This window comes from Peromyscus leucopus, chromosome 1 (assembly GCF_004664715.2).
Source record: "Peromyscus leucopus breed LL Stock chromosome 1, UCI_PerLeu_2.1, whole genome shotgun sequence".
Classification (NCBI taxonomy): Eukaryota; Metazoa; Chordata; class Mammalia; order Rodentia; family Cricetidae; genus Peromyscus; species Peromyscus leucopus.
Genome location: NC_051063.1, coordinates 33,798,847 through 33,824,523, shown reverse-complemented (window position 1 = coordinate 33,824,523; position 25,677 = coordinate 33,798,847). Strand labels below are relative to the sequence as shown.

General features: G+C 44.4%; 1 protein-coding gene and 1 pseudogene across 1 annotated transcript in view; one reads left to right on the top strand and one right to left on the bottom strand.

Annotated features, from left to right (window-relative positions):
- Positions 1-497: 497 nt before the first annotated feature.
- LOC114697032 lies at positions 498-888 on the bottom strand (annotated as a pseudogene).
- Positions 889-19,924: 19,036 nt separating this feature from the next.
- The window catches only part of Smc3 (structural maintenance of chromosomes 3), a 42,342-nt gene continuing 36,589 nt past the window's right edge, over positions 19,925-25,677 (top strand). Inside the window, exons 1-2 of the mRNA XM_028875064.2 lie at positions 19,925-20,087; positions 20,967-21,042. Coding sequence (XP_028730897.1) covers positions 20,073-20,087; positions 20,967-21,042 — 91 coding nt within the window. The 5' untranslated portion in view covers positions 19,925-20,072. The remainder of the gene's footprint in view (positions 20,088-20,966; positions 21,043-25,677) is intronic.

Here is a 25,677-nt window from a genome sequence, read left to right as displayed (position 1 = left end):
TTTAATTTGATCCTTGCAACAATGTGACAAGCTAGGCATTGTACCTCTTTCTGTTTTATGAATTAGGAAAGTGAGTCCTGGAGTGGGTGGGGGCAGGGCTTAAGCCCCTTTCTTTTCATTTTTTCAGTGATTAATAAAAGATTTATTTATGCAGGAAATAAATAAGAGTCTTTGTAGTAGGACAGGCCCATAGGGCTGAGGAAATTGGCTCAGACCAGTTGCCAAGGCATGCACATAACGTACTTCCTTATGAGCCAACCTGGAGTCTGTCTGAGGACCTAGCTACAGTCAATGTCAGAGTTCCTGATCGTGCTCAGCCAATGAGGAACAACCACACAGACTGGGTGCTGGGAGGAGGATGTATAAGGCCTTCCTTGTTATGGAATAAATGAGTTTGTTATTTGCCTCCAACAGACTCCCAGTGTCTGTGTCGTTGATGCGGCGCCTTCTCACCCCCTCCCCCAAGGGAGGCAAGCAACAAGACTTCCTTGCTGAACTTAATAGGAGAGGCTAAATGTTTGGTCTATTTTCCTTCCTGGGTTAGTCTTCCCTTTCTGTCCCTGTCTGTTTTGAAAACATAATATCAGAAGATGAGGGGCACAATGCCAACACAGCTCTTAAAAGTGAGTTCTCGGGAGTGGCTCTGAAATTAGGATAAGTATTTGCTGATCTTGCCTAAGTCCAATGAATCAAGGCAGGATCTTCAATGTGTGTTTGGCGTTTGGGGTCGTTGTACTGAAGCAGATATTCCTGTTTAAGTGGGGCCCTTATGCTCAAGTGCTCCACCTGTGCCTTTCGGGTCTCCGGAGATACCACGTCATACTCTGCTGGGTCAAGGGTTCTGGGGAGAGTGGCCAGGGGCTCAGGCTTATACTTGGAACCTGACATCTTGGCTCCCGGCACACATTTGTACCTTTAAGCCCCTTCTTAAATCCTTCCGTTACCTGTTGCTAGAGCCAAGAATCCAACTTAAAGTGCAGAGGATACTTGTACACCCATGCATGTATATACATAATATATATTTATATATTGTGTACTGATATATATTATTCCTAAGTATCCACATAATAATCCGTGTAGATGTGCTGTTTAGGCATGTGTACATATGTAATACATGCATGCCCATGTGTTCTGACAGATTTGCACACGCAGGCAAAGGTGAGTGACAGCAGAAGCAGTCTCTCCCAGGTCCCCACAGTTAAGGGACTTACTACCCGTGGTTTCTGTGGCCAGTGATGAATCTATTCCACGTTGGAGGGTTCTATGCCAAACACTGTACAGAGTAGTACGGTGCCAACTCTAGGCTGGCGTGTCTCTCTTTTTGGTTACTTCACAATGGAAACAATGTTTATCCCAGGGTCCTAGGTTAGTATCAGCTGGATACCGGGGGAGGGTCACCTAGGTACTGGTATTTGCAGAAGGCAAAGCTTTGTTCCCAATGACCTGCCTTCTAGGCCTCAGGGTGAAGGAACTCATACAAAGCAGCCAGGAAACCAGTCAGAGCCTGTGAGTTTGGCCCCCAGGCCTAGTCTTTGTGGAGAGTACCAGCTCCCCTCAGCTCCCCTCTCCCTAATCAAGTTTCAAGAGACCAGTTTATTCTGATTTATCAACAAGAATGGGAACAAGGAGACAGGGAATAGATGTGCTGTTTCCAAGACCAATCCTCAAGTTCAGGGGCAGCACCACATCTGTCCTGATAGGAAGGCAAGTCAGGACTACTAAATACACAAGAGGGCTGCTGATTCACCCCTGTAATCCTACACTGGGGAGCTGAGGCAGGAGGATTGCTGTGAGTTCTAGGCCAGCCTGGACTACATATTTAGTTCAAAGACATCCAGGGCTATAAAGCAAGACTGCCTCAACCTCCCCCAATAAAAAGTTACATAGAACAAATCCCAGAGACACTGGGGAATTCTTCAGAAGGAGGCAAGTGGCCGAGCACAGCTGGGAATGATGGTTCTGGCCCTCAGGAACTGTGTGACTGTAGGTGAGTTACTGGGTGTCCATTTCCATATTGTAAAGTGAAGCTAGTAACACCTCCCTACCTCCCTACAGGACTCTTCTGAGAATAAGCAAGATGGCAAATAGAAACATCTAGGCGCAAAGCGGGTATCACTAGTGTTTGCTTCCTTTTAATTATTTTTACAGATGATTTGCATGTATCATGTTAGTTATTAAACTAGAAAACATTTGGTAAGCCAAAGGAAAAACACTGGAGCTTCCTCCAACCCCATCAGCCAGAGACAATAATCAGAGGCATTTTATTATATGTCTTTTTGGATTTTTTTAATGTATTGTTGTTCTTAAAAATGGGGTCTCGGCTGGGCGGTGGTGGTGCACGCCTTTAATCCCAGCACTCGGGAGGCAGAGGCAGGCGGATCTCTGTGAGTTCGAGGCCAGCCTGGTCTCCAAAGCTAGTTCCAGGAAAGGCGCAAAGCTACACAGAGAAACCCTGTCTCGAAAAACCAAAAAAAAAAAAAAAAAAAAAAGGGTCTCAGGACTGAAGAGATGGCTTAGTGGTTAAGAGTGCATATTGCTCTTGTAGAGGACCTGAGGTAGGCTCCCAGCACTCACATCAAATATCTCACAAACACCTGTAACCCCAGGACCAGGGGATCTAACGCCCTCTTCTGGCTTCTACAGGCACCTGCATGCACACGTACCTAGACACATAAAAACACATAGTTAAATAATTAAAAATAAGCTAAAATCTCTAAAAGTGTGACCTCACTCTCGTGCCGCTTCATGCCACCTGCTCTTTCCTCCAGCGTAGGTATTAACATCGGCTCGCTTCTCTCAGTCTCCTTCCACAGCATCAGTTTTTAAAACAGCGTGGGGTGTAGTGACCCACACAGTCACACACCATGTATTTAACTCACCTGTGCTGTCCAGCAGTTCCCGTTGTAAACAAAGCTGCAATGAGTATCTTGGCAGCCGCTACGCTATGATAAACGTCCGGAAGAATTGGTGCTCCCTACTGACAAACAGCCTTCCAGAAACTTCAGGTAAGTTGATATTCCCATCCATGCCAGCATCATCCATCACCCTGACTCCAGGCCGATCCTGGATTTTGTTGTTGTTGTTGATTTTTCCAATACCCTGATTACTTTCTGTTTTCTGCTACACAGATGTTTCTGTCCAAATATAATTGGTCCTCCATTGCTGAAGGGTCTACATTCCTGGGTTTAACTAACCCCAGGTTTTATGGCAAATGCCTGTTATCCCAGCACACAGGAGGCAGAGGCAGGAGGTCCAGCCTAGTCTGCATACTGAGTTTCTGGTTACCCGGAGCTACATAGTGAGGTCCTGTCTCAAAGAAAGCTAGGCATGTTGGTTAATGCCTGTATTCCTAGAACTTAGGAGGGAGAGGCCGGACAATCAGGAGTTCAAGGCCACCATCCTCCACTTACATGGGGAGTTGGAGGCCAGTGTAGGCTATCTGAGACTTGTCTCAAAAAACAAATATATATCCAGAATGTTTTTTAAAATTTGTGTCTGAAGCAGGGCGTAGTGGCACATACCTTTAAGGCCAGCACTCAGGAGGCAGAGACAGGTGGATCTCTGTGAGTTCAAGGCCATCCTGGTCTACAGAGTGAGATCCAGGACAGCAGGACTACATAGAGACCCTGTCTCAAACAACAACTGTTTCTGAGATGGGCATGGTGACATACTCCTCTAAGTCCAGCCCGTAGGAGGTGAGGCAAGAGAACCACCTTTAGTTAGAGGCCAGTCTAGTCTGCACAGCAAGTTCCAGGCCAACAAAAGCTACACAGCAAGACCCTGACTCCACAACCAAAATGTAAACAGTCACCTGTGTCTGTCCTGAACAGTCCCTAAACAACACAGAAGAACTGTATTGTAACTACATTGTCATAACTATCTAGAGATGATTTCAAGTATGTCAGAGGAGGAGCAGAGTTCTAAAGCAAACACTATTCCATTTTATATAAGAGACTCTTCCAGAGGTCCTGAGTTCAATTCCCAGCAACCACATGGTGGCTTACAACCATCTGTAATGAAATCTGGTGCCCTCTTCTCGCATGCAGACATACATGCAGGGAGAACACTGTATACATAATAGATAAATTTTTAAAAAATTAGAAAAAAATAGTCCTCTTTGCCCAGGCTAGTTCTGCACACAGCTTTGGAGGAGTGGTATCCTGCCAGTTTCCCAGCTCACTCACCAGGTCTTATCTCTCAGGAGACCCCCACTGTACTTCTCTACCGTACCAGATCTCATCAGCCTTCTTTGTGAACCTTGCTCAAAGATGACTTCTTGCCAGAGGTTCCCATTGGCTTTCTGATTACACTTGGCTTCTGCTGCTGAGGCGAGGCCCTCTGACCTGTCACTAAAGGCAGGAGGGGAAGGAGGGCATTTTATCAAAGCTGAAAGTAGCAAACTTGGTGCCTGGGACAAAGAGCAGAAAAATAAGGGCTCAGATCAGAAGGGCGCCATTGGGGAAAGGGGTGTAGAGAGAGCGGAGGTCCTAGTCACACACACATGCCTTGGTTCCTTGGTGTACACCACCCCAACATCCAACACTTTGTCTCCTTTTCTCTTATAAAGAACTTGTGATGACCTTGGACCCATCCTGATAAGCCAAGATAGTCTCCCTACTTCAAAATCTTTAACTGTCACACCAGCAAAGTCCCTCTGACATAAAATGTCAGATATTCATAGATTCTAGAGCTTGGGAAATAGGTGCGTTTTGATATTATTTTATTATTATTACTGTTGTTTTATGTGCATTTGTGTTTTGTCTGTGTGAGGGTGTCAGATCCCCTGGAACTGTAGTTACAGACAGTTGTGAGTTGTCAGGTGGGTGCTGGGAGTTGAAGCCGGGTCCTCTGGAAGAGCAGCCAGTGCTCTTAACCACTGAGCTACCTCTCCAGCCCTGTGTTTGGGTATTCTACCCTCCTAGCTTGGCAAACTACTTTTTCTCTCTGACTTGAGTTTCTTTACCTGCAAACTAAGAGTCATCAACAAAAAGTTCTCCACAGTCCGTCCCAGGAGTGGCTGCTGGGAATATTTTCAGTGAAGTATGGGTGAGCCAAGTGTAGGGACCACACTCCATTTCTCATGGTCTCTATTTCCTCTGCTTGAAAGTCACTTTCCAATCTGAATGCTACCATGTTTTTACTAATTAAACAAGCATGCACAGAGAACTTCCCATGTGCCTGGCCACATTCTGAGTCCTTTACCCAAACAAAATCATTTAGTATTCAGGGTAGCCCAGAGATGAAGTATTCTGGCCACGACTGTGTGGGAACACAGGACGGGTCAGGAGTACCCGAGATGACAAACCCAGCAGGGCTTGCAGCAATTTCAGCTGTCTGGCTCCGCGTCTGCACATGTGTGGACATGATGCAAGCTCATGCATGCATATTTTTGTGGGTGGGTGTGCACCTGTTTGGGGAAGTGTGTGTGTGTGTGTGTGTGTGTGTGTGTGTGTGTGTGTGTGTGTACCAGAGGTCAGCTCTGGATGTTGTCTGCTATACACCTTGTTTTGTGAGACAGGGTCTCTTATTGATTTAGAACTGGCTAGTAGACTGGGCTGGCTGACCAGTGAACCCAGGGGTCTTCCTTTTTCTATCTCTCTAACTCTGAGATTATAAATGCACACCACAATGTCCATCTTTGTGCGTGCATGCGTGTGTGCGCGTGTGTGCGTGCGTGCGTGCGGTCTTATGTTTGCATGGCAAGTACTTTATTGATTCTCTCCCCAGTTCCAGAGCCTAGACTTTCAAGAGATAAGTAGCTAGGTTGTCCTTAAAGCCCACAGTCCTGTGGCCATGACCTAGCTCTTGTTTTTGTTGAACTGAGGTCTCATGTAGTGACATCCTATTCAACACACAGCAGAGGATGACCTTGAACTTATGATCCTTCTGCCTCTACCTCCCAAATACTGAGGTTGCAGGCAGGTGCCACCATGGCCCGTTGTTTGGCCATGCTGGGAACAGGACCCAGGTTAAGCTAGCACTTTAACAAATTGATCCATGGCCTCAGCTACTATATCTCTTCTGGACTGTAAGGGATGAGAGAGCAAAAGTCTTGTTGAATCCTGTGAACTGCAGCTGTGATAACAGCCTAGCACACAAGTAAAAACATGAAGCAATTGATAATGAATATCAGCATTGCTGCTTATCTACTGGAGAGTCTCGTTGATCAAAGCCACGGCTGCAAGACAAAACAATGAACATTTAGGCCAGGCATAGTGGTGTGTGCCTATAATCCTAGCATTTCAGAGGATGAGGCCGGAAGATTCACAGAGTTCCAGGACAGTCAGAGCTACATCGCAAGACCCTGTCTCGAAAATTCAAGGGGAAGAGACACTTACCAGATATTTCCAAAAAGAGCACAGGTTTCACACTAGCACTTGGAGGTGCTCACTATTATCCCACCTTTTACAGACCGGCAATTGCAGGAAGGCCTGCCCGTTGGGAGGGACTCCGTGAGGGTTGGGATCTGCCTGGGTCCCTAGCCTGCGTCCACTCAGGTCAGCTGCTGATCACTGGGGCCTGTGCTTTCAAGTTAGGACTTAGTTTGACTCTGGAAGGATGGAGGGAGAAGGAATGAACCAAAGAAACATTATAAGGAGTTTAAAGTATCTTCTTTAGTCCTGGCAACAACCTGGCTACATTTCACAGATTAGAAGAAATTCCTGAAGATGATGGGTAGAGCCAAGGTTTAAAACTCGGTCTGTCTAACTCGCTGTTTATTGACTTTCAAGTCTTGCCAGGCTGCTGGGCCTCAGATCTCTCAGTTAAAGAATGAAGGAGTTAGGTGATCTCTGGGCTCCAACTCAGCTTATGTTTTCAAGTGAGTGTTAATTGTCTGCCACTTACTGTGAATTTACATCCTCATAATAAATACCTTCTGAAGTGCTACTACTATTCCACTTTACAAATGGGGAAACCGAGGCTCAACAACATTTGTAGTATCCAAATCCACACAGCTACTTTTTGGCTTTTTGTTAGATTCTTTTTATTTTTTTAAAAAAGACTTACTTATTTATTATGTATACAGTGTTCTGCCTGCATGTGTCCCTGAAGGCCCGAAGAGGGCACTAGATTTCATTATAGATGGTTGTGAGCCACCATGTGGTTGCTGGGAATTGAACTCAGGACCTCTGGAAGAGCAGGCAGTGCTCTTAACCTCTGAGCCATCTCTCCAGCCCTTTTATTAGGTTCTTAAACCAAATTCTTGCTCATGATCCCACACAGCTTCCGTGGTATCCAATAGCTTTGGAGGGAGCCCCTTCTGCATACCTGCGGAACTGGAGCGAGACAAGGGTGGTTGCAGATGAATTGTCAATTCGTGTGCCTCTCCTTTTGGATTTCAAAGAACAGTGAGGTTCTGTTAGAGTCAAAAGGTGACACTGAGTGGATGCTCAGCTGAGGCTCAGAGCTGGCCCTGGTGCCACTGACCTTGACCATTTTCTCTCATCTTGTTGTCAAGGCAACCTTAGGACTCTGTGGTTCTGAAGTGATTCTTCTACTTGCCTTCTTGAGACGGCCATTCCCAGAGACCCACTGGTGAATGATTGGAGAGGGCGAAATTAAGGCAGTGACTAGGACCTTCAGGCTCTCAGCCAGGAGGTGGTATTCTGTAAGCATTTTTCCACTCATTGCCGCCCTGCAGGGACTTACAAAACACCTGGGACAGAGGGGGAGCTCACCAAATGGTGAGTCCATGCATGCAAAAATGGCAAGTAAGGGAACGAAGGCTGCCACATTTCCTAGGCAGAGTAATAGGCTAAGGCCTGCAGTGGTAGCTCCCTGAGATTGAGCTGCCGCCACCCCGACAACCTGGGACCTGCTGACGGAGGGAGAGAGCTGGGCTCATCCTGAAGGTGGTCTCCACATGTGGGCTGTGACACACGTGGGCCCGAATACACACACACCACACACAGACACAGAGAGAGGAAGGGGGGGGGAGAGAGAGAGAGAGAGAGGAGAGGGAGAGAGAGAGAGAGAGAGAGAGAGAGAGAGAAATCAGTATAACTTTTTGAGACAGGAGTCTCACTATGTAGCAAGGAACTCACTGTGTAGATGAGGCTAACCTTGAACTCAGAGATCTGCTTGTCTTGTCTCTAGAGTACTTGTCATTAAAGGATTAGTAGTGGTGACCCACAGTGAAAGGAGGAGGGTGACATGGCTCAGCCGGTAAAGGTATTCTTGCCGCCAAACCTGAGCGAGAACGGGACACCCGCGGCCCCCCCCCCCACCCCCGCATCCTCTACAGGAGCAGTCTGTCTTCTGACCTCCACATGCGTGCCATGGCGCATGCATGCCTACACACATTAATAAAATGAAATCAAAGTGTGTGTGTTACACAAACTCCTGCTGTACATGGAAAGTAAAAACTCAGATCACCCTTGAGATGCTGACCTGTGCCCGGCTGTCTCTCGTCTCCTCCACGCCTGTGAGCTATAGCTGCCCGTGGAAGAGTCTCTGCCTACTCCAGGCTCTGGGAATGGGGCACCAAGTCTGTCACCCACCCATTCTCTCTCTCTTAAGTTATAAACTGGAAAGAACACAAAACTTACCATGCTATTTTAAATGTACATTCAATGTTTGCATGTTTAAATTTCTATTGTTGTGCAATCAATACCCAGGACTTTCTCATTCTACAAGCTGTCTCTCTCACCGCGCATCCATTATATTTTCCACGGCCATCTTGGATTTTAGCCACAAGTACACAGTCACTGGGTTTAAAGTCTTCAATGGGTTTTTAGTATTCATTCGTTTGTTTATTTATTTGTGGGGTGGGGAAAGGCCCATGGGATGTGCATGTGGAGGTCAGCTGACTCTGGCTGGAATAGGCCCTTTTCTTCTACCAAGTGTCCACATGGGTCCACGTGAGTCCTAGGGGTTGAACTCGGGTCATCAGGCTTGGTGGCAAGCGCCTTTTATTCACTGAGCCATCTTTCCAGCCACAAAGCCTTTATTGAGTCTTAGTACGGCACAAAATGGGATGAGTGTTCAGTAAATGGTCATTGATTTTTGTTTCCCCACCCCCACCCCCTTGGTTTAAGGGCACCTTAGCTTTGAAATGCCTCACAGTTATGAGTGTAAGAGTGCCCTCTAGTGGAAATAATGAAAATTGATGCTCGAGAACAACCTGTTTGCCTTTCTGGCAGGTGACGACAAGTGTCCTTTTGCGTTCTTTTTGTGTGGTTTTCTTACTGGACCCTACCAAGTCTCAAATTGTGATCAGTTGAAAGTCGAGTCAAGTGTAGTGGTTCTGTAATCTTAGAACTTAGGATGTGTAGGCAAGAGGATTGCTGTGAGCTACACAGTAAGTTCCAGACGAGGCTGGGCTACCTAGGGAGAGCCTGTTTCAGAAAACATAAAAGCTGGGTTCAAGCCTTTAATCCCAGCACAAGGCAAAGGCAAGTAGATCTCTGAGGTTGTACATAGTGAGTTCCAGGCCAGCCGGAACTAAATAGTGAGCCCTGTGTCAAAAAAAATAAAAAACCAACCCAAAACAAAAAAGGTAAACGTTTACATCCACTTTACAGATAATGGTGTATGGAACAGTGTTTTTCAAATTGACTGGGAAGAGCCAGGTTTTTTTTAAGGGTTGCGAAGCAATTCATTTATATAATCAAAATGAATTACTGCATAAATCACATCAAAACACAAAAACATGCAAAATAAAAACCCAAAATTTAAGATAAGATTCAACAGATAATAGTACATTCCAACAAACATAACCCTGGGAAAATAGTCTCAAAATTGCTATGGATCTATTGAATGTGTGTATTTTTAATTGATACAGAGAATTGCATTTCATGGTGTTCTGCTTTCATAACTAAATGAAAAATCATGAGTAAAATAGCATTTCCCTGCTTTTCGTGAGTTTTTCCTTGCCTTTCAAGAGTAAAAACTGTTATGATTGCTTAAATGATCTGGTCCAGGAGGAGTGGACTCCAGTGATATATTGCAAGGTGTGATGTGTGTCAGAACTGTTTCCGTTCTGTTTGAGTAAGATTTTAGCAGAGAGCTACAGAGCTAGTTCAGCAGTTAAGAGCAACTTGTTTCAGGTTTAATTTCTAGCGCCTATATGGTGGCTCACAACCTTCTGTAACTCCAGTTCCAGGGGCTCCAACACCCTCCTCTGACCTAAGCAGGTACCAAGCATGTAAGTATTACATACATGAATACATGCAAGCAAAGTTCCCATACACATAAAACAAAATTTCAATTCAAAAAACTTAAAAAAGAATGAGTTTAGTGGAAAGCCAGTCATGGGGCACAGGCCTAATTCCAGCAGCCAGGAGGCAGAGGCAAAAGGATCTCTGTCAGTTCGAGGTCAACCTAGTTTACTTACAGAGTTCTAGGACAGCTAGGACTACATAGAGACACCTTGTCTGAAGAGAGAGAGAGAGAGAGAGAGAGAGAGAGAGAGAGAGAAGAAGAAGAAGAAGAGGAGAGGAGGAGAGAGAAGAGGAGGAAAGGAGGAGGAGGAAGGGAGGGGAGGGGAGGAGAGGGGAGGAGAGGAGAGTAGTGCTGTGGGATGGTCTGTATGTCAAATTGCTCTGATTGGTCAATAAATAAAACACTGATTGGCCAGTGGCTAGGCAGGAAGAATAGCGGGACTAACAGAGAGGAGAAAAGAAAGAACAGAAAGGTGAAGGCGAAGGAGTCACTGCCAGCCGCTGCCATGACAAACAGCATGTGAAGACACCGGTAAGCCTACGAGCCACGTGGCAAGGTATAGATTTATAGAAATGGATTAATTTAATCTGTAAGAACAGTTAGCAAAAAGCCTACCCAGCCATACAGTTTGTAAGCAATATAAGTCTCTGTGTTTAGCTTGGTTGGGTCTGAGTGGCTGTGGGACTGGGGGGTGACATAGATTTGTCCTGACTGTGGGTCAGGCAGGAAAACTAGCTACAGAGGAGAGGAGAGGAGAGGAGAGGAGAGGAGGGGGGGGGGGGGGGGGGGGGGGGGGGGGGGAGGGAGGAGAGGAGAGGAGAGGAGAGGAGAGGAGAGGAGGAGAGTATTTAGTGAAGGGTTGGTGTGGAGGTTTGAAGAAGAATGGTCCCCATAGGCTCATGCATTTGAGTGCTTAGTTAGCAGAGAGTGGAATTGTTGGAAACGATTGGAAGGCATGGATTGTTGGAAGAAGTGTGTCACTGGTGGTGGGCTTTGAGGTTTCCGAAGCCTGCACCAGGTCCAGCCCTCTCTGCCTCCTCTCTCTTACTGCCTGAGGATCAGGATGTAGAACTCTCAGCTGCTTGTCCAGTAGCAGGTCTGCTTTGTGCCACTGTGCTCCCTGCCATGATGATAATGGCCTAAGACCCTGAAACGGTAAGCAAGCCCAATCAAACACCTTCTTTTGTAAGAGTTGCCTTGGTCAAGGTGTCTCATCACAGCAACAGAAACACTAACTTGTTAGTGGGAATCTGTAGAGTCATTGTATCCAGGGCAAACATTAAAATGAAACAGTTGTTTCTCTCTGTATCTAGGGCAACACTAGAATGTGGTAGTTGTTTGCTGGAGGTACTTAGACCTTGGAGAAATCATAGCAGAGAACAGTGATTGTTTTCTATGATTATAGAGTTGTTTTTCTGAAGGGGTTCTCCATCCATTGCATTACTTTGGTCACAAGACTATGCTGGCACACTTGCATTATTGGGCACTGCAAACAGCACGTAATAAGGACTAATGGTTGCAGGGGTATAATGATTTCCTTCGGGGAACATATAGAATATATCAAAGTGTCTTTGGTATGAGGAATGTATTTTACCCAAAAAAATAACTTTTGTGTAATAATCAATAAATATGATTCTAAATGGCCATCCAAGCTTCAGTCCATCAGACGCTGGACTTCCCTGCTGCTAGAGCCTACATTACATTCTGGAGCCTAAATTACATTCTTTGATCATCTGCACGATTGAGAACGACAACAGTCACTAAGACAGCTGGTGGGATGCTCAGAGAGTAAATAAATGTGCTTGTTGTGTAAACCTGGTGACCTGCGTTCAGTCTCGGGACCCACCCCAAGAAGAGAACCAGTTCCATAAACTCGTCTTGTGACCTCCACGTGTGCACATACAAGCACACACAGACACAATAAATACATATATTTTAAATGATTTGTTCATTTTTATTTTGTGTTTATGGGTGGTTTGGCTGCACATGTGTCTGTGGATCACACTGGTGCAGTGTCTGCAGAGTTCAGAAGAGGGTATGAGGTCCCTTGGAACTAGAGGTACAGATGGTTGTAAGCCTCCATGTGGGTGCTGGGAAGAGAACCCCAGTCCTCTACAAGAATAAGTGCTGTTAATGGCTAAGCCATCTCTCCACCCTCTTCCATCATTTTTAGATCCTATGTCCTTTCTTTCGAAGTGTTTCTTCAGGGTTTGAACTTGCCTCTTTATCTCCTATGTAATAGTTAGACAATAGTGTTACTAGCTGTACTAGCCAGTACAACTCTACAAAAAGCATTTAGCTCTCGGAACCAATTCCTGCCTGCTTCCTGCAGTGGTCATTATGGGCTAAACCTCTACAACTGTAAGCAAGCCCCCAGTTAAATGCTTTCTTTTACAAGAGTTCCTTTGGTCATGGTTTCTCCTTACAGCAATTCAACAGTGACTAAGACAGAGACCAAGAGCATCTGCATTCATTAGTGCTCTCCTTTCTTGATGCTTTCATATTTGAGGGTGATTTTATTCAAAATCCTTATCTTCAGGTGTAGATGTAACCAACAGTCTTATTAAATAAGAAACACAGACCCAATGTAAAAGAGAAAGCCAAGAGGTCAGAGCTCAGAGCAAAAACCTTACCCTTCCTACGGTGCTCCTAGTTCTCTGAAAGAGACTACTTCCTGTGTGTATGTCTTTAAATAGTCTTTCTGTTCTGCCTTCTCATTGGTTGTAAACCCAAACACATGACTGCCTTGTCACTGCCTATAACTACAGCCCTCCAGGTCTTAAAGGCGTATGTCTCCAATGCTGGCTGTATCCTTGAACACACAGAGATCTATGGGATTAAAGGCATGCGCCACCACTGCCACACTCTTTCTATGGCTCTAATAACTCTGACCCCCAGGCAACTTTATTTATTAACATACAATTAAAATCACATTTCAGTACAAATAGAATACCACCATATTCAGGTCTTCACATTGCACTACTATGGGGATGGCATTCAGAAACTCTGCAGAGCACTCCACCCAGCTATATTGGAGGCACTCTTTTGGCTGCCTAGTTGTATGTGGTGGCTGTACAGGTGAGGGTCCTGTGTAGGCTCAGGATCAGAGCATACAGAGTGAATGTACAATGGAAGAGGATTTCCAATTGGCTTACAGAGTAGTCCAACAATAGCTGTTCCACACTAGAGAGGCTGAGGACCTAGTAGTTGCTCAGCCTGTGAGGCTGGGTGTCTCAGCAGTCCCAATCTGGTGCCAAAGGCCTTGAGGAGTCCTAGAGTTACCTGGTCTTCAGTCCATGTTGGAAGCCCAAAGACACTGGTTCTAATATTAGGGAAGGACTCATCATCATCATCATCATCATCATCATCATCATCAACATCATTATCATCATCATCATCATCAGCAGCAGCAGCAGGAGAAATGAACTCACCAGTGACAGTAAAACCAAGCAAGCAAAAAAGCAGAGGTGTTCCTGCTTCCATGCCCTTTTAACTGGCCACTACTAGAAGGTGGCATCCACATTTATTGGGTGGGTCTTCCCATACAAATGACAGAGACTGATCCTCTGCAGGCATGCTATTAGGCTAACCTGATGTAGATAATCATTCACTGAGGCTCTCTGCCCAGGTGATTCAGGTTGTGTCAAGTTGACAATTTAGCCATCACAGTAGCATTGTCCTGGTAATCTAGTCATACAGGGGACATTGTCCGGGCTGTATGCTTGTATATGATGGCATTGTGTTACTTATTTAGGACAGAGGTTGGGCAGGAAGACACGGTCTTCCTCTCCAGATACCAGAATCACTAGCTTTGCTCTCCAGAAGCCATTATGGTGACTCTAAAACCATCTCAGATGACATAATATGACCAGGACTCCCAATGACTGCTTATTTTTCTTTTAATAAAGTAATCCCAAAGATAGCTGTGACCTCAGGCATGATCTGCAGACAGTAGGGATTTAATTTCATAACTTCTAGTTCTTTAGCTCAGTGTATCTCTATAGCTGATGTTCACCTCAACATCTTGTCTAGAGATAATGCCACCTCTCTAGTTTCCTTCTCAAGGATGCACAAAACCAGAGGTGAGGGAAGGCCAGGTCAGCAGAGTATACATTTCAAAGTGTCTAAGTGTGTCTTTTTTTTTCTTGCACAGCCATGATGGTCACATTTCTTGGTTAAAGATAAACTACTGACAAATGTGTAAGCTACTGCTTAATTTCAAGAGATTATATGATACATTTTAGGTTGACCAACAGTCTGCCTGTATAGAGGGTGACATCCAGGTTAGGCAACAAGACAAAGGTGTGTAAACATTCACAATCAATGGAAGATTAAAGATACACAGCATAGTGGCTCTCTGTCTGTAATCCCAGTGCCCTAGAGGTGAGAGGATCAAGAGTTTCAGGCCAACTGAGCTGCACAGCAAGTTTCAGGCTAACTTGGTTGCATATGTTAAAAAAAAAAAAAAATCCCACCCCAAACACAGGTCCTTAGAACAGCAAGCTGCAGATAGCTCCTTGTGTGTAAACTCCATCCGTAAGTGCTGTACCAATACAGCTCAATTCTCTGCTTCTCCTCTTCCTCTGAGGCGAAGGGGAGGCTGCACAGCCAAGTAGAGTTGAAATTCTGTTGGGAAGTCAAGCTTTCTGAAGGCAATTTTCAAGTTGCCCTGTGCTTTGCTATGACAATTTTAAGACACATTGTACTGATTTCCCCTGAGTTTCCCAGTGGGATTGACCCCAGAGGACCTACTGCTGGTGTTCTCTTTTCTCTGTCTCATCTCCCCTACCCCATTACTCTGCTGGCTGAGAGCACCTTCTGTATGAACTACCTGTACCCTTACTTTTCAGCTACTGTGACTGAGGTGCTATAAATGTTCACGTACAATTTTGTTAAACTTTTTGCACCAAAAACCCTACAACCTTCTTATTCCATATGCTTTGTAGACCTTGTGTTGTTTTCTTCTGTTAGCATTAAAAAGAAAAGTAATTCAGGGCCTGGAGAGATGGCTCAGAGGTTAAGAGTGCTGATTGCTCTTCCAGAGGTCATGAGTTCAGTTTCCAGCAACCACATCGGGGCTCACAACCACCTGTATTGAGATCTGGTGCCCTCTTCTGGCATGCAGGCATACATGCAGACAGAACACCATATACATAATAAATGAATAAAATTTAAAAACAGAACAAAAAATCATTCTTTTTTTTTTTTTTTTTTTTTTTTTTTGTTTTTGAGACATTTCTCTGTGTATTGCGCTTTTTATTGCTTAATGGTCGTCACAGATCCCTGTTTTGCTGATTAGTGTCCCACTTCACATTCATCTTGACATGCTAGTGTCTTTTTTATTGCTTAATGGTGTTTTTTTGTGATGTCCTTCACATCACTTGACATTAGGGTCAGAGCTGTCAGACATGAGCAAGCACTGTGGCAAGGACTGTGCTGTGCATTTTCATTTATGAGTTTTGGCTACTTTGTGCAAACGAATTGCTGAAGGAAACAACAGGGACAAAATTAAATTCTCCATCTCTTGGATTGTACTGTCATGGAGAGAGACAATAACTACATATAAACAAGGCAACAGATACATTTCTAAAATCACTATTTGATATTTTAGGGTTAAAAAATCTTTTCTTCCTACTTTTACAATTACACAAGCTAACTGTATAACGTGTGTAAAGGCCTAAGACAGGAAGCAAAAGTAGCATTGCCATGGAAGCCATTGCGCAAGTTCTCTTGGTTTCATTTTATTTTCAGATAGGGTCTCATTCGAATCTGCTATGTGGTAGAAGATGAACTTGAACTTTTGATCACACCTCCACCTCCTGAGAGTTCTGGGCTCATAGATGTGTGCCACAGGCTAGTCCACGCAATGCTGGGGAAGGGGCCGAGGACTTCTAAAGTGGCAATCCACAGAAGTCTTGGATCAGGACTTATTTATTTATTTATTTTTTTATTATTATTATTTTTTTTTTACAAAAGAAGACAAGAATATTTATTATAAATTCTGATGCAGGTGTTAAATTGTGCAATTTATGAGTGTGAGAGCAAGCAAAAGTAATGAAAATATGAGTAATACCTTTTTCTAAAATAATGTCAATTTAAGAGACAGTTTAAGAAATCATTACCAAACAATAGGATGCAAAAATGGGGAAAGGTATAAGATTTAGAGACACAGTAAAATTTCAAATTCTCATAAAGTACTATGATCATCAGTAATCACAGTTGAGGAAGTAAGTTAGGCATGCCTAATAAAACATCCAATTTCCACATGGAGAGAAAGTCCAAATCCAGGTATTGTGCACACTGTCCAAACAAGACTTGCCTAAAGCTTTACAGAAAGAAAAGAAAATTAAGAATAAAATTTTAGCATAGTATTTTTAATATTATTAATTAAATTAAAATGGCATGGGATGTTACAATCAAACACCATGCTTTAGAAGAAAATTTGCCATTATCAGAGTATAATCTTTAAATGTAAAAGATTATTCCATGAGTGCAATGACATACTTATGAACCGTATGTACAACTAACATTATTGTATCAATGATATAATGAACACTGTATCTGTAAATTATGTCATATGCTGTTGAACTCCACTGAGAATCTGACTGTGGAAGCATATCTGCCCTCCCCATCATGTCAGACACAAACATGTTTGTCTCAAAGTGCCCTCCAAGACTCCTTGTCTGGGACAGCTGGTCCCCTTAACTCTGTGAAAATGAGAAAAACAGCAAAACAATCCTTAAGTAAAACCATCATGTCCTTGAGAGCAGCTAGATGGTGAATCATTTCCAACAGATGTTGCTATTGTTTATCCCAAGATATACAAGTGCCTTCAGTAGGAAAGTGGAGCCAAAAGTTTAGCCATGAGCAGATCATCCAGCAAGAAAGCTTCAACCAAGACTTATTTATTAAAGGATGAATAAATATAACACAAGAATACAGAATGAAGTGGTGCAGCTACCTCTTCATCCACCAGGGGGGATGGGAAAAGGTCCAGACCAGGTCACCGAGCAGTGTCTGGGGGTCAGGGAGCCTTCCACCATCATAGAGAGTGTGCAAGCCTCCTCCTCAATTCTTATCTGGCCCTGTACCCAGAGAAGACCACATCCATAGGGCTAGTCACCCCAATACCGTTGGCTAAACGGATAGAATTCCCACAATGCTTCCCCTCTTTTGTCTAATTAAGAAGGTTCTAATCTTAATATAAAACTATATATAAGAATAATTATCAAGAAAGAACAGGTAATAAACAAAAATGGAACTATAACCGACAAGAACAAGATCAAGCAAGAAATACATTCTTGATGTCCAGACCACAGGTAGTTGGCAAATTACAGAGATTACTCCAGTAGTTGTCCTGATGAGTCTAAGTCTTGTACCTAATGTGCATTTAGCTAAGATTCAAGAGGACTGTAACTGTAATTATCCAGTCTTCAACTCCATCGAAGATCTGAGAAGGAAAGTAATATTACCCGAGTAAGCAGAAAGTGCAAACAAGAGACTTCGGAAAAATGCAAGGAGTGACAGAGACAGCTGGCTGCCTGGACAGTCAATGTTTTCCTGCAATGTTGGGGCATCCAACTTTGGCTACAGGCCTCGAATATCTGCAGACCATTTTCAGAAGCAAGAAAATTTGAAGGACTGTCCTACCCCATCTTGGCAAGGTTCAGCAGTAGCTTTTCCTTGGGTCCTGCTTGTCTGGAATGGACAGCATGCTTACTGTCAGCAGCCAAGGCAAGGGCATTTTTTTTCCCCAATAGGCCAGTTTTGCCAAGAAGAAAACAAACTCCATATGGAGTGTCTTCAGTGCCAACACCCTCTCGGGAGTAGATCGGTGCTGACAGAATTCTAAGTTATTAAAACATTTAAATGCCATATTTTCTAGACTAGGAAGTATTTAGAGATTACCTATCTTTGTGGAATATATCTCTGCACACCTAGAAAACCTAACTAACATAACTATAAGTATGACAAACATGGATGACTATTAACCTATATAGCTTAAAGACTAAAGCTTCACATCATGAAAATAAACAATCTCTAAACAGAGGTACAGTATAGGAACAATGACCTCAAAATTGTGACAATATACAAAAATATCTTAACCAGAGACAGAAATGTATAGTGCAATATGCCAAAAATAACCTTAATTTGCATCAATATACAAAATATTCTAAACAGAAGTAGAAACATATATACAGTATGACAAAAATATTTTTACATTTGTATCAATATACAAAAAATTTTAAACAGACGTAGAAACATATATACAATACAACAAAAATAATTTTGAATTTGTACAGCAGACTTCCTAAATCACCAGCCCTCATCCCTAGGAATTGAAAGCTTAGAACTCTGTTCACGAAATACCTAAAACCTCACATTAATCCCCAAGGGAAACTTTTAAATAGAACCATTTCCTTTTTAAAACATATTTTTTCTTTCTTTTTCTCAAACTTTGGGTTGAATTTGGCCAATGTTTCAGATAAAGGATTCCCAGTGGAGCACAAGGCAAGACTGGCAGTTGAGTCTAGAAATTAGGAGGGTGAGAACTGCCTCAGGCAGCAGGAACGGAGACCAGGACCAAACTAGGCAGTCCCAATTTTTAGAGTGGCCCAGAACTATACGTCCTACATCGATAAGACAGTGAACATTAGTTGGATGTGGTGGCACACTCTTTAATCCCAGCACTGGGGAGGCAGAGGAAGGTGGATCTCTGAGTTCAAGGCTAGTCTGCTCTACAGAGTGAGTTCCAGGAAAGCCTAGGACTGAAAGATTCTATACATTTAAGGATACCTACCACATTTCAAGAAATTGCTTTGTGGCATTGTACAATCCTTTCTAGACTTGGAGATGTTATGGCTCACGGGATATTACCACATTATCATCATCATTAATATTATCATTATTATTATTTTCGAAACAGGGGTAATAGCCCCAGCTGTCCTGGAATTCACTTTGGAGACCAGGCTGGCCTCGAACTAAGAGATCCGCCTGCCTCTGCCTCCCGAGCACTGGGATTAAAGGCATTTTTGTGCCATCACGCCTAGCACATCATTAAATTTTAAGCCTAATGTGGTGGTGCGGGCACATCTATTATCTCAGCACTTAAAGGGGAAGGATAAAGATAACGAGTTCAAGGCCATCCTCCGCTACAAGGCGAATTCAAGGCCAGCCCTAGAGCTGGCCCCGGAAAAACAAAACAAAAACAATCTCCCCAATCAAACACAAAACCTTCCAATCTTCTAGCATGCTCCAGTCCTCTCGGAGCTGTCCGGAGGCTCGGAACCAGCAGGCGGCGCTCTAAGGTAATGAAGAGAATAATGGAGCCGCGGAGATTCCGAGCACCGAATTCCGGCCGTCTCAATGAGACCCACATTCAAGTCGGGCGCTAGCCCGCTAGGCCACCCTTATTAAGCAGCCGGGCGAGCGCGTGACCCCTGGCGCGCTCGGCGATTGGCTCCGCTCGGCTCCCTCTAGGCTTTGGCGCCGAGCAGGCCCCGCCCCCGGCGAGCGCGACCATAGTCCGCGCGTGCGGAGGTGGTTCGGGCCAGCCTTCCCGGCAAGGCTCCTCCGAGCCGGCGCCCCGGCTAGTTCTCAGCCAACCGTACGCCCTCAGCCAGCTTATCACGCGAAACCCGCCAGGGAGGGCCGCGGGAGAGCGGTCTTCGCGACGCTTCCGAGCGGGGCTGGCCCCGACCCCCCCTGCGATCTGTGGCGATCCCGGAGTGGTTCCGCCCGGCCGCGGGCTCCGCCCCCGCGGCGGCCGCCATTTTGTTCGGCCGCAGGAGAGCGAGCGGGAGCGAGCGGAGCCCAGTGGGAGGGGGCTGGCCTGCGGCGCTCGGGTGTCTGCGGCCGCGCTGTCGCTGTCCTGAGGGAAGCTTCTCCCTGCCGGGGGTCGCGGAGCCATGTACATCAAGCAGGTAGGGGCTGGCGCCCTGCGTCCTCACGGGCCGCGGGAGGCGGGGTGTCCTGGCGCGACCCGCGGGTCGGGGGGAGCGGGCCCCGGGCGGGCCGAGGGTCCCCGGCGGGCCGAGGGTCCCGCCGCAGCCCGAGCCTCCCCTCAGGGCGCCGGGCTGTGGAGCGAGCGGAGCGGAGCAGCGCCGGGAGCGGCGGCTGGCGTGCAGAGGCCCGGCCTTCTCGGGCGCCGCGGGCTGCGAGCTGGTGAGGGGCTGCGGCGGGCCGCGTCCCGGTGCAGGGATGGCGGGGCACAGGCCGCCGCGTGGGAAGGCGGCCTCGGGGCCCGGCTGCGCCGCAGACTGTCACCACCCCGCCTTTGCCGGCCGTCCCCGCGAAGGGCGGACCCTCGTTACAGAACGCGTCGCGCCCGATCGCTCAGTTGTTTACTTCTGTCAAAATGGTCTTCCCGCGCAGGAGGCCGCCGCAGGGATGAGCCCGTGCGCACGCGTCTGGCCGTGTTTTTTTCTGCAGGACGTGTCAGACTCTGAGCACCCCCTCCCCCCTTTTTTTCCTGGTCTGACTGAAGGGTGCCCCCTCCGAGCTTGGAGTCAGGCAGGCTGGGACCCCCTCGCCGGCTTGCTACACCTTTAGATAGCGCTGCAGAGTTCGGTGTCGCAGGTTACCCTGCACAGCTCTTCATTTTGAGAGCTTCTCCTCCCCCGTCCACGCTGCACCAGCCGTGGTTGCGGATAATCGGAAGGGCTTTGGCAGATCTTTAACGTGCACGCTCCAAAGCGAAATGGAATGTTTCTGTTTCGTGTTAAACGAGAAGCGAGAAATGGAAAGAATGTTGCCATGGAAGTTCAGCTATGCGTGTTCTGAAGGCTGTCTCTTTTTACTAGGTGATTATCCAGGGTTTCCGAAGTTACCGAGATCAAACAATTGTAGATCCCTTCAGTTCAAAACATAATGTTATTGGTAAGTGTTCTTAGTTTTAATGTCAGATTTAGAGTTGATAGACAAGTGTACTCTGTCTCTAGGCCTAAGACAGAAATGTCTTTGAACATTAAGCGTTTCTCTACGAAATTTCTTTCTCTTTTCTGCGCCGATGAATTGCTTATTTTATAGAATAAAATGTTTAGGTCACTCAGTCAGAGGTAAATCATTTTGGGGGCTGGTGGTGTAGGCTCAGTAGTAGAAGTGCTTGCCCAGCATGTGTGGGGATGTTGATTGAGAGCCCTTTATGTGTGAGAGCCTATGTTTTTGAAGCTTTGAGTTGTGATGACTGGGAGTTAGACGTTTGGCCTGCTTTGTTCTGTTCAAGTGCTCACTATTGCTTTCTTTGAAAGGTGGCTTAGGCACAGGTTGTCCTCAGTCATTCCCTTGCCAATTTCTTTGTGACCGAGTAGACATCATTCCTGTCTTGTAAGGCTGTTGGAAAGATTTAGAGAAGGTATATGGTTGTTGTCATTAACAGTGCTTAGTTATTAAGATTTTTGTTTGTTTAAAGTCTCTTTTGCTATTAGAGCTGTTAACACATTCTGCTGAATTTTTAAAGGATGGATGAAATGAGTGCTTTTAGACATCAGAAACAGATTGTAGTATTGACAGTTTGGCTATTACAGGATCCTTGTTGCAGTTTGCTAGGTTGATGACTTAGACAGTTCTGGAGGATAGAAGTCTGTGTGTGTGTGTGTGTGTGTGTGTGTGTGTGTGTGTGTGTGTGTGTGGTGCGAGCATGATTGAGTTCTGATGAGGCCTCATTTCTGCCCAGTTGACAGCTAACATATACCTCAGGACCTCATCCAGCCTTAGTCACCTCCTAATATTCAGTCCATGGGATAGGTGAGGTTTGCATGCAGTCCATGGGATAGGTGAGGTTTGCATGCAGAATCAGTTGAGGGGAAATGATGAATGCCAGTGTTCATAGAAGGTCTTTAGAGAGGCAGACATTGTGTAAAATAATAAAGGAAATCCAGGTGTGGCCCAGATGTGGTTCCAGCTACTTAGGAGGCTCAAGTGAGAGGATTGCTTGAGTTCAGGGATTCCGGACCAACCCAGTCAGTATAGCAGGACCTTGATATTAAATAAGTAAAAACAAAAATTGGAGAGTAGGCTTTTTCTGCCCTCGGTACATGAGCTGCAACCCTTTGTGGGAATAGAGGAAACTGTTCTGTGTTCTAGCTACAGAAGATTATTAATTGAATCAATATGCTGTGGAAGTAGCAAGATTGTGTTAACATTTTGTTGCATTTTGATGTTTGCCAGTCTGAAAATATTTAATGGGGAAAAAGAAACATTACTAGATTTTACATTATTTATTTTCCTTCTAAGGTGAAAAACACCTTAATGTTTCAGTTATATGGTTTTGTAGGTGATCTGTGAGATAGTGGTCCTTATCTAGAATTATGTGTCTTAAGGTCTGTTAAATATCTTTGTTTTAGTTGCTATCGGTCGGGCTTTGCTCAAAACATAACAGTTCCTTTTGAGAGGAAAATAAGAATTCTTTAATGTTTTTACTAAGATGTACTTGAAGTGGTTTTATTGGTACTTTTTTTTTTTAAATTAAAAAGATACTTTAATGTGAGAAACATGAAAAGTTTTTATTATGTGAATAAAGTAGAAAATAATTATGTAGTAAAATTGACTTTAAAAATAGTTAGGATCTAGAGAGATGGCTCAGCAGTTAAGATCACTTGTGGAGGACCCATTTGGTTCCCAGCACCCAAGTGATGGTTTATAACCATCCGTAATTCCAGTTTGAGGCACCAGGCACACACACACACATGATGTACATTCATACATACAGGTAAAATACTCATACACAAATGATGAAATAAGTAAATCTTTTTAAAAAAAAAGCTACTTTGTTTTAATGATTTTGATCAAAAAAAAAAAAAAAAAAAAGATTTGGGCTGGAGAGATGGCTCAGAGGTTAAGAGCACTGGCTGCTCTTCCAAAGGTCCTAAGTTCAATTCCCAGCAACCACATGGTGGCTCACAACCATCTGTAATGAGATCTGGTGCCCTCTTCTGGCCCTCAGGGGTGCATGCAAGCAGAACACTGTATACATAATAAATAAATAAAAAAAAAGATTTGAAAGCAAATATCTCTTGTGCTGATGTTTGAATCTGTGATAGTCCAAATACCGTTTACCTTGCATCTCCTTGTCCTCAGTCTTCAGATATAACCAAGTACCCAGTGAAGGTTAATTAGAAGGGAAAAAGTTGCCCTTCATAGCCTGTACAAACACTTTTTTCTTGTCATTGTTCCCTAAAGCAGTATAGTATGATGGTTATATAGCCTTTCCTGGCAGAGTACAACAAAAGGATCAGAGTTTTAATCTCTTATTTAACCATAGCATTGGATATATAAATAATCCAGAGAGGACCTGTGTGTTTGTATGTACATGTTGTCACATTTTATTAAAGGGATTTGAGTATACTCAGATTTTGGTATCTGTGGCTGGAGAGGAGAGCTCTCTTAGAATCAATCCCCTATGGATATTATGGATGATTTGTATATACTTTTTAGGGTCCCTTCTGCCAGCCTTTTAATAAGAAGTATTTGTTAATAAATTTCTTTCTTTCTTTCTTTCTTTCTTTCTTTCTTTCTTTCTTTCTTCCTTTCTTTCTTCCTTCCTCTTCCTTCCTTCCTTCCTTCCTTCCTTCCTTCCTTCCTTCCTTCCTTCCTTCCTTTCTTTCATTTTGAGGCAGAGTTGCACTGTATAGCACAAGCTTGGCCTTAAATTTATGATCCTCTTGCCTCAGCCTCCCATGTGCTGGGATTACAGGAATATATCATGTTCTGCTCCATATTGTTAATAAGAAAAACTGGGGGCTGGCGTGATGACTCAGTTGTTAGGAGCATTTGCTGCTATTCCAGAGAACCTGCATTGGGTTGCCAACACCCACATCAGGAGGCTGAAAACCACCTGTAATCCAGCTTTGGGGATCTTTTGGCTTCCTTGTGCATGCACGCACGCATGCACATACCTGGCACATAGATACACAAATAAATGTTAAATGAGAAAGACTTGCCTTAACCCTGATTTTTCTAGAAGACAGAAAAGGCGGGCTTTAATGGAAGGTGCAATCTAAGGGCAACAGTGATGTGGAGAAGCTGATACCAACCTTTTCTTTGATTTATTTTGTCTTTTCTGTTGCTGTGATAATAAATACTATGACTAAGGCAACTTCTAGAAAGAGTTTATTTGGGATGTACAGTTTCAGAGGGCTAGAGTCCATGACCATGGTGGCGAGAAGCATGGCTGCAGTCAGGAGTGGGACAGGAACAGTAGCTGAGTCCTCACACCTTGATATACAAGCACAAGGTAGAGCTAAGTGGGAATGGCACTCTGTGGGCTTCTGAAACCTCAAAGCCTGTCCCCTGTAACATACTTCCTCCAACAAGGCCTCACTTCCTAATCCTTCCCAAACAGTTTCACCAACTGGAGACCATTCTCATTCGAACTACCACAATGTGTATGATTGTTTTGCCTGCATTTGTGTCAGTCTACTGTGTTCATGCTTTATGCCTACAAAGTCAGAAATCTCCTGAAATTGGAGTTAAGACATGGTTGTGAACCACCATGTGGGTGCTAAGAAGTGAACCCAGGTCCTCTGTAATAACAACAAGGGCTCTTAACAACTGAGCCATCTCTCAGTTTTTTAAAGAAGACACATTTGGTTTGTTGTCATGTTGAATAACTTCCAAACAGATTTTCTGGACCTGCTATGCCTTGGAAAGGTCAGAAGAGAGAAGGCTGGAGAGGGATTTGTCTATCAATGGCTGCCATTCATAGGTCATAGTTTACTACATAAGGCATTTATTCCTTCAGGCTTTTGGAATGTTTTGCTCTGCATACAAAACTCTGAAGGAGTTGTGGAGTTACAACTTCCTTTAGTTATCCACAGGCCTGGCTTAAATGTATGTCTGGAATAGGCTGAAACAACCTATTGGTTGTTTCCCAGTTGGGAGTCTATAGAAACTGTCGACTTCAGGATTCCATAAGTGCGTAGACTTATTTAAGCTTTATTAAATGAAAATGGGTTCTTCTTTCAACATGTTGACAATCTGCTATTTTTTTCACCCAGAATAAAAGTTTGTTTTTGTTACTTGAGGCAGTTTTTTATTTGTTTGTTTTTACTTTGTATCCCTGGCTGGCCTGGAAGTCCCTCTCTAGATCAGGTTGGCCTCACACTTGGCTGTAATACTGCTTCTGCCTTTTAAGTGTTAGGATTATAGATGTGTATCACCATACCCAGCTAGAGTAATTTTATTTTTCATATAGTCTTGTGTAGCCCAGTCTGACATCAAACTCAAGGTCCCGCTGCCTCAGTGCTGGAGATTGAGCTGATCTGAAACTTGCTGCAATCCTCCTTTCTCTGCCTTCTGAGTACGAGAACTACAGGAATGTGCCACTATGCCTAGCTCAGCATAGTTCTTGAATGACTTTTTTATTAAATGTCTAGCATCCTTTAAGATTTTAGTGTTTTATTCTATGAATAAGAATACATTTTATAGAGATACTTAATTTTTTTCCAGTTATTAATGAATTGTGACTTATTTTTAAGGTTGTGTGTGCGCACACACAGAAAGCATTAGATTCCC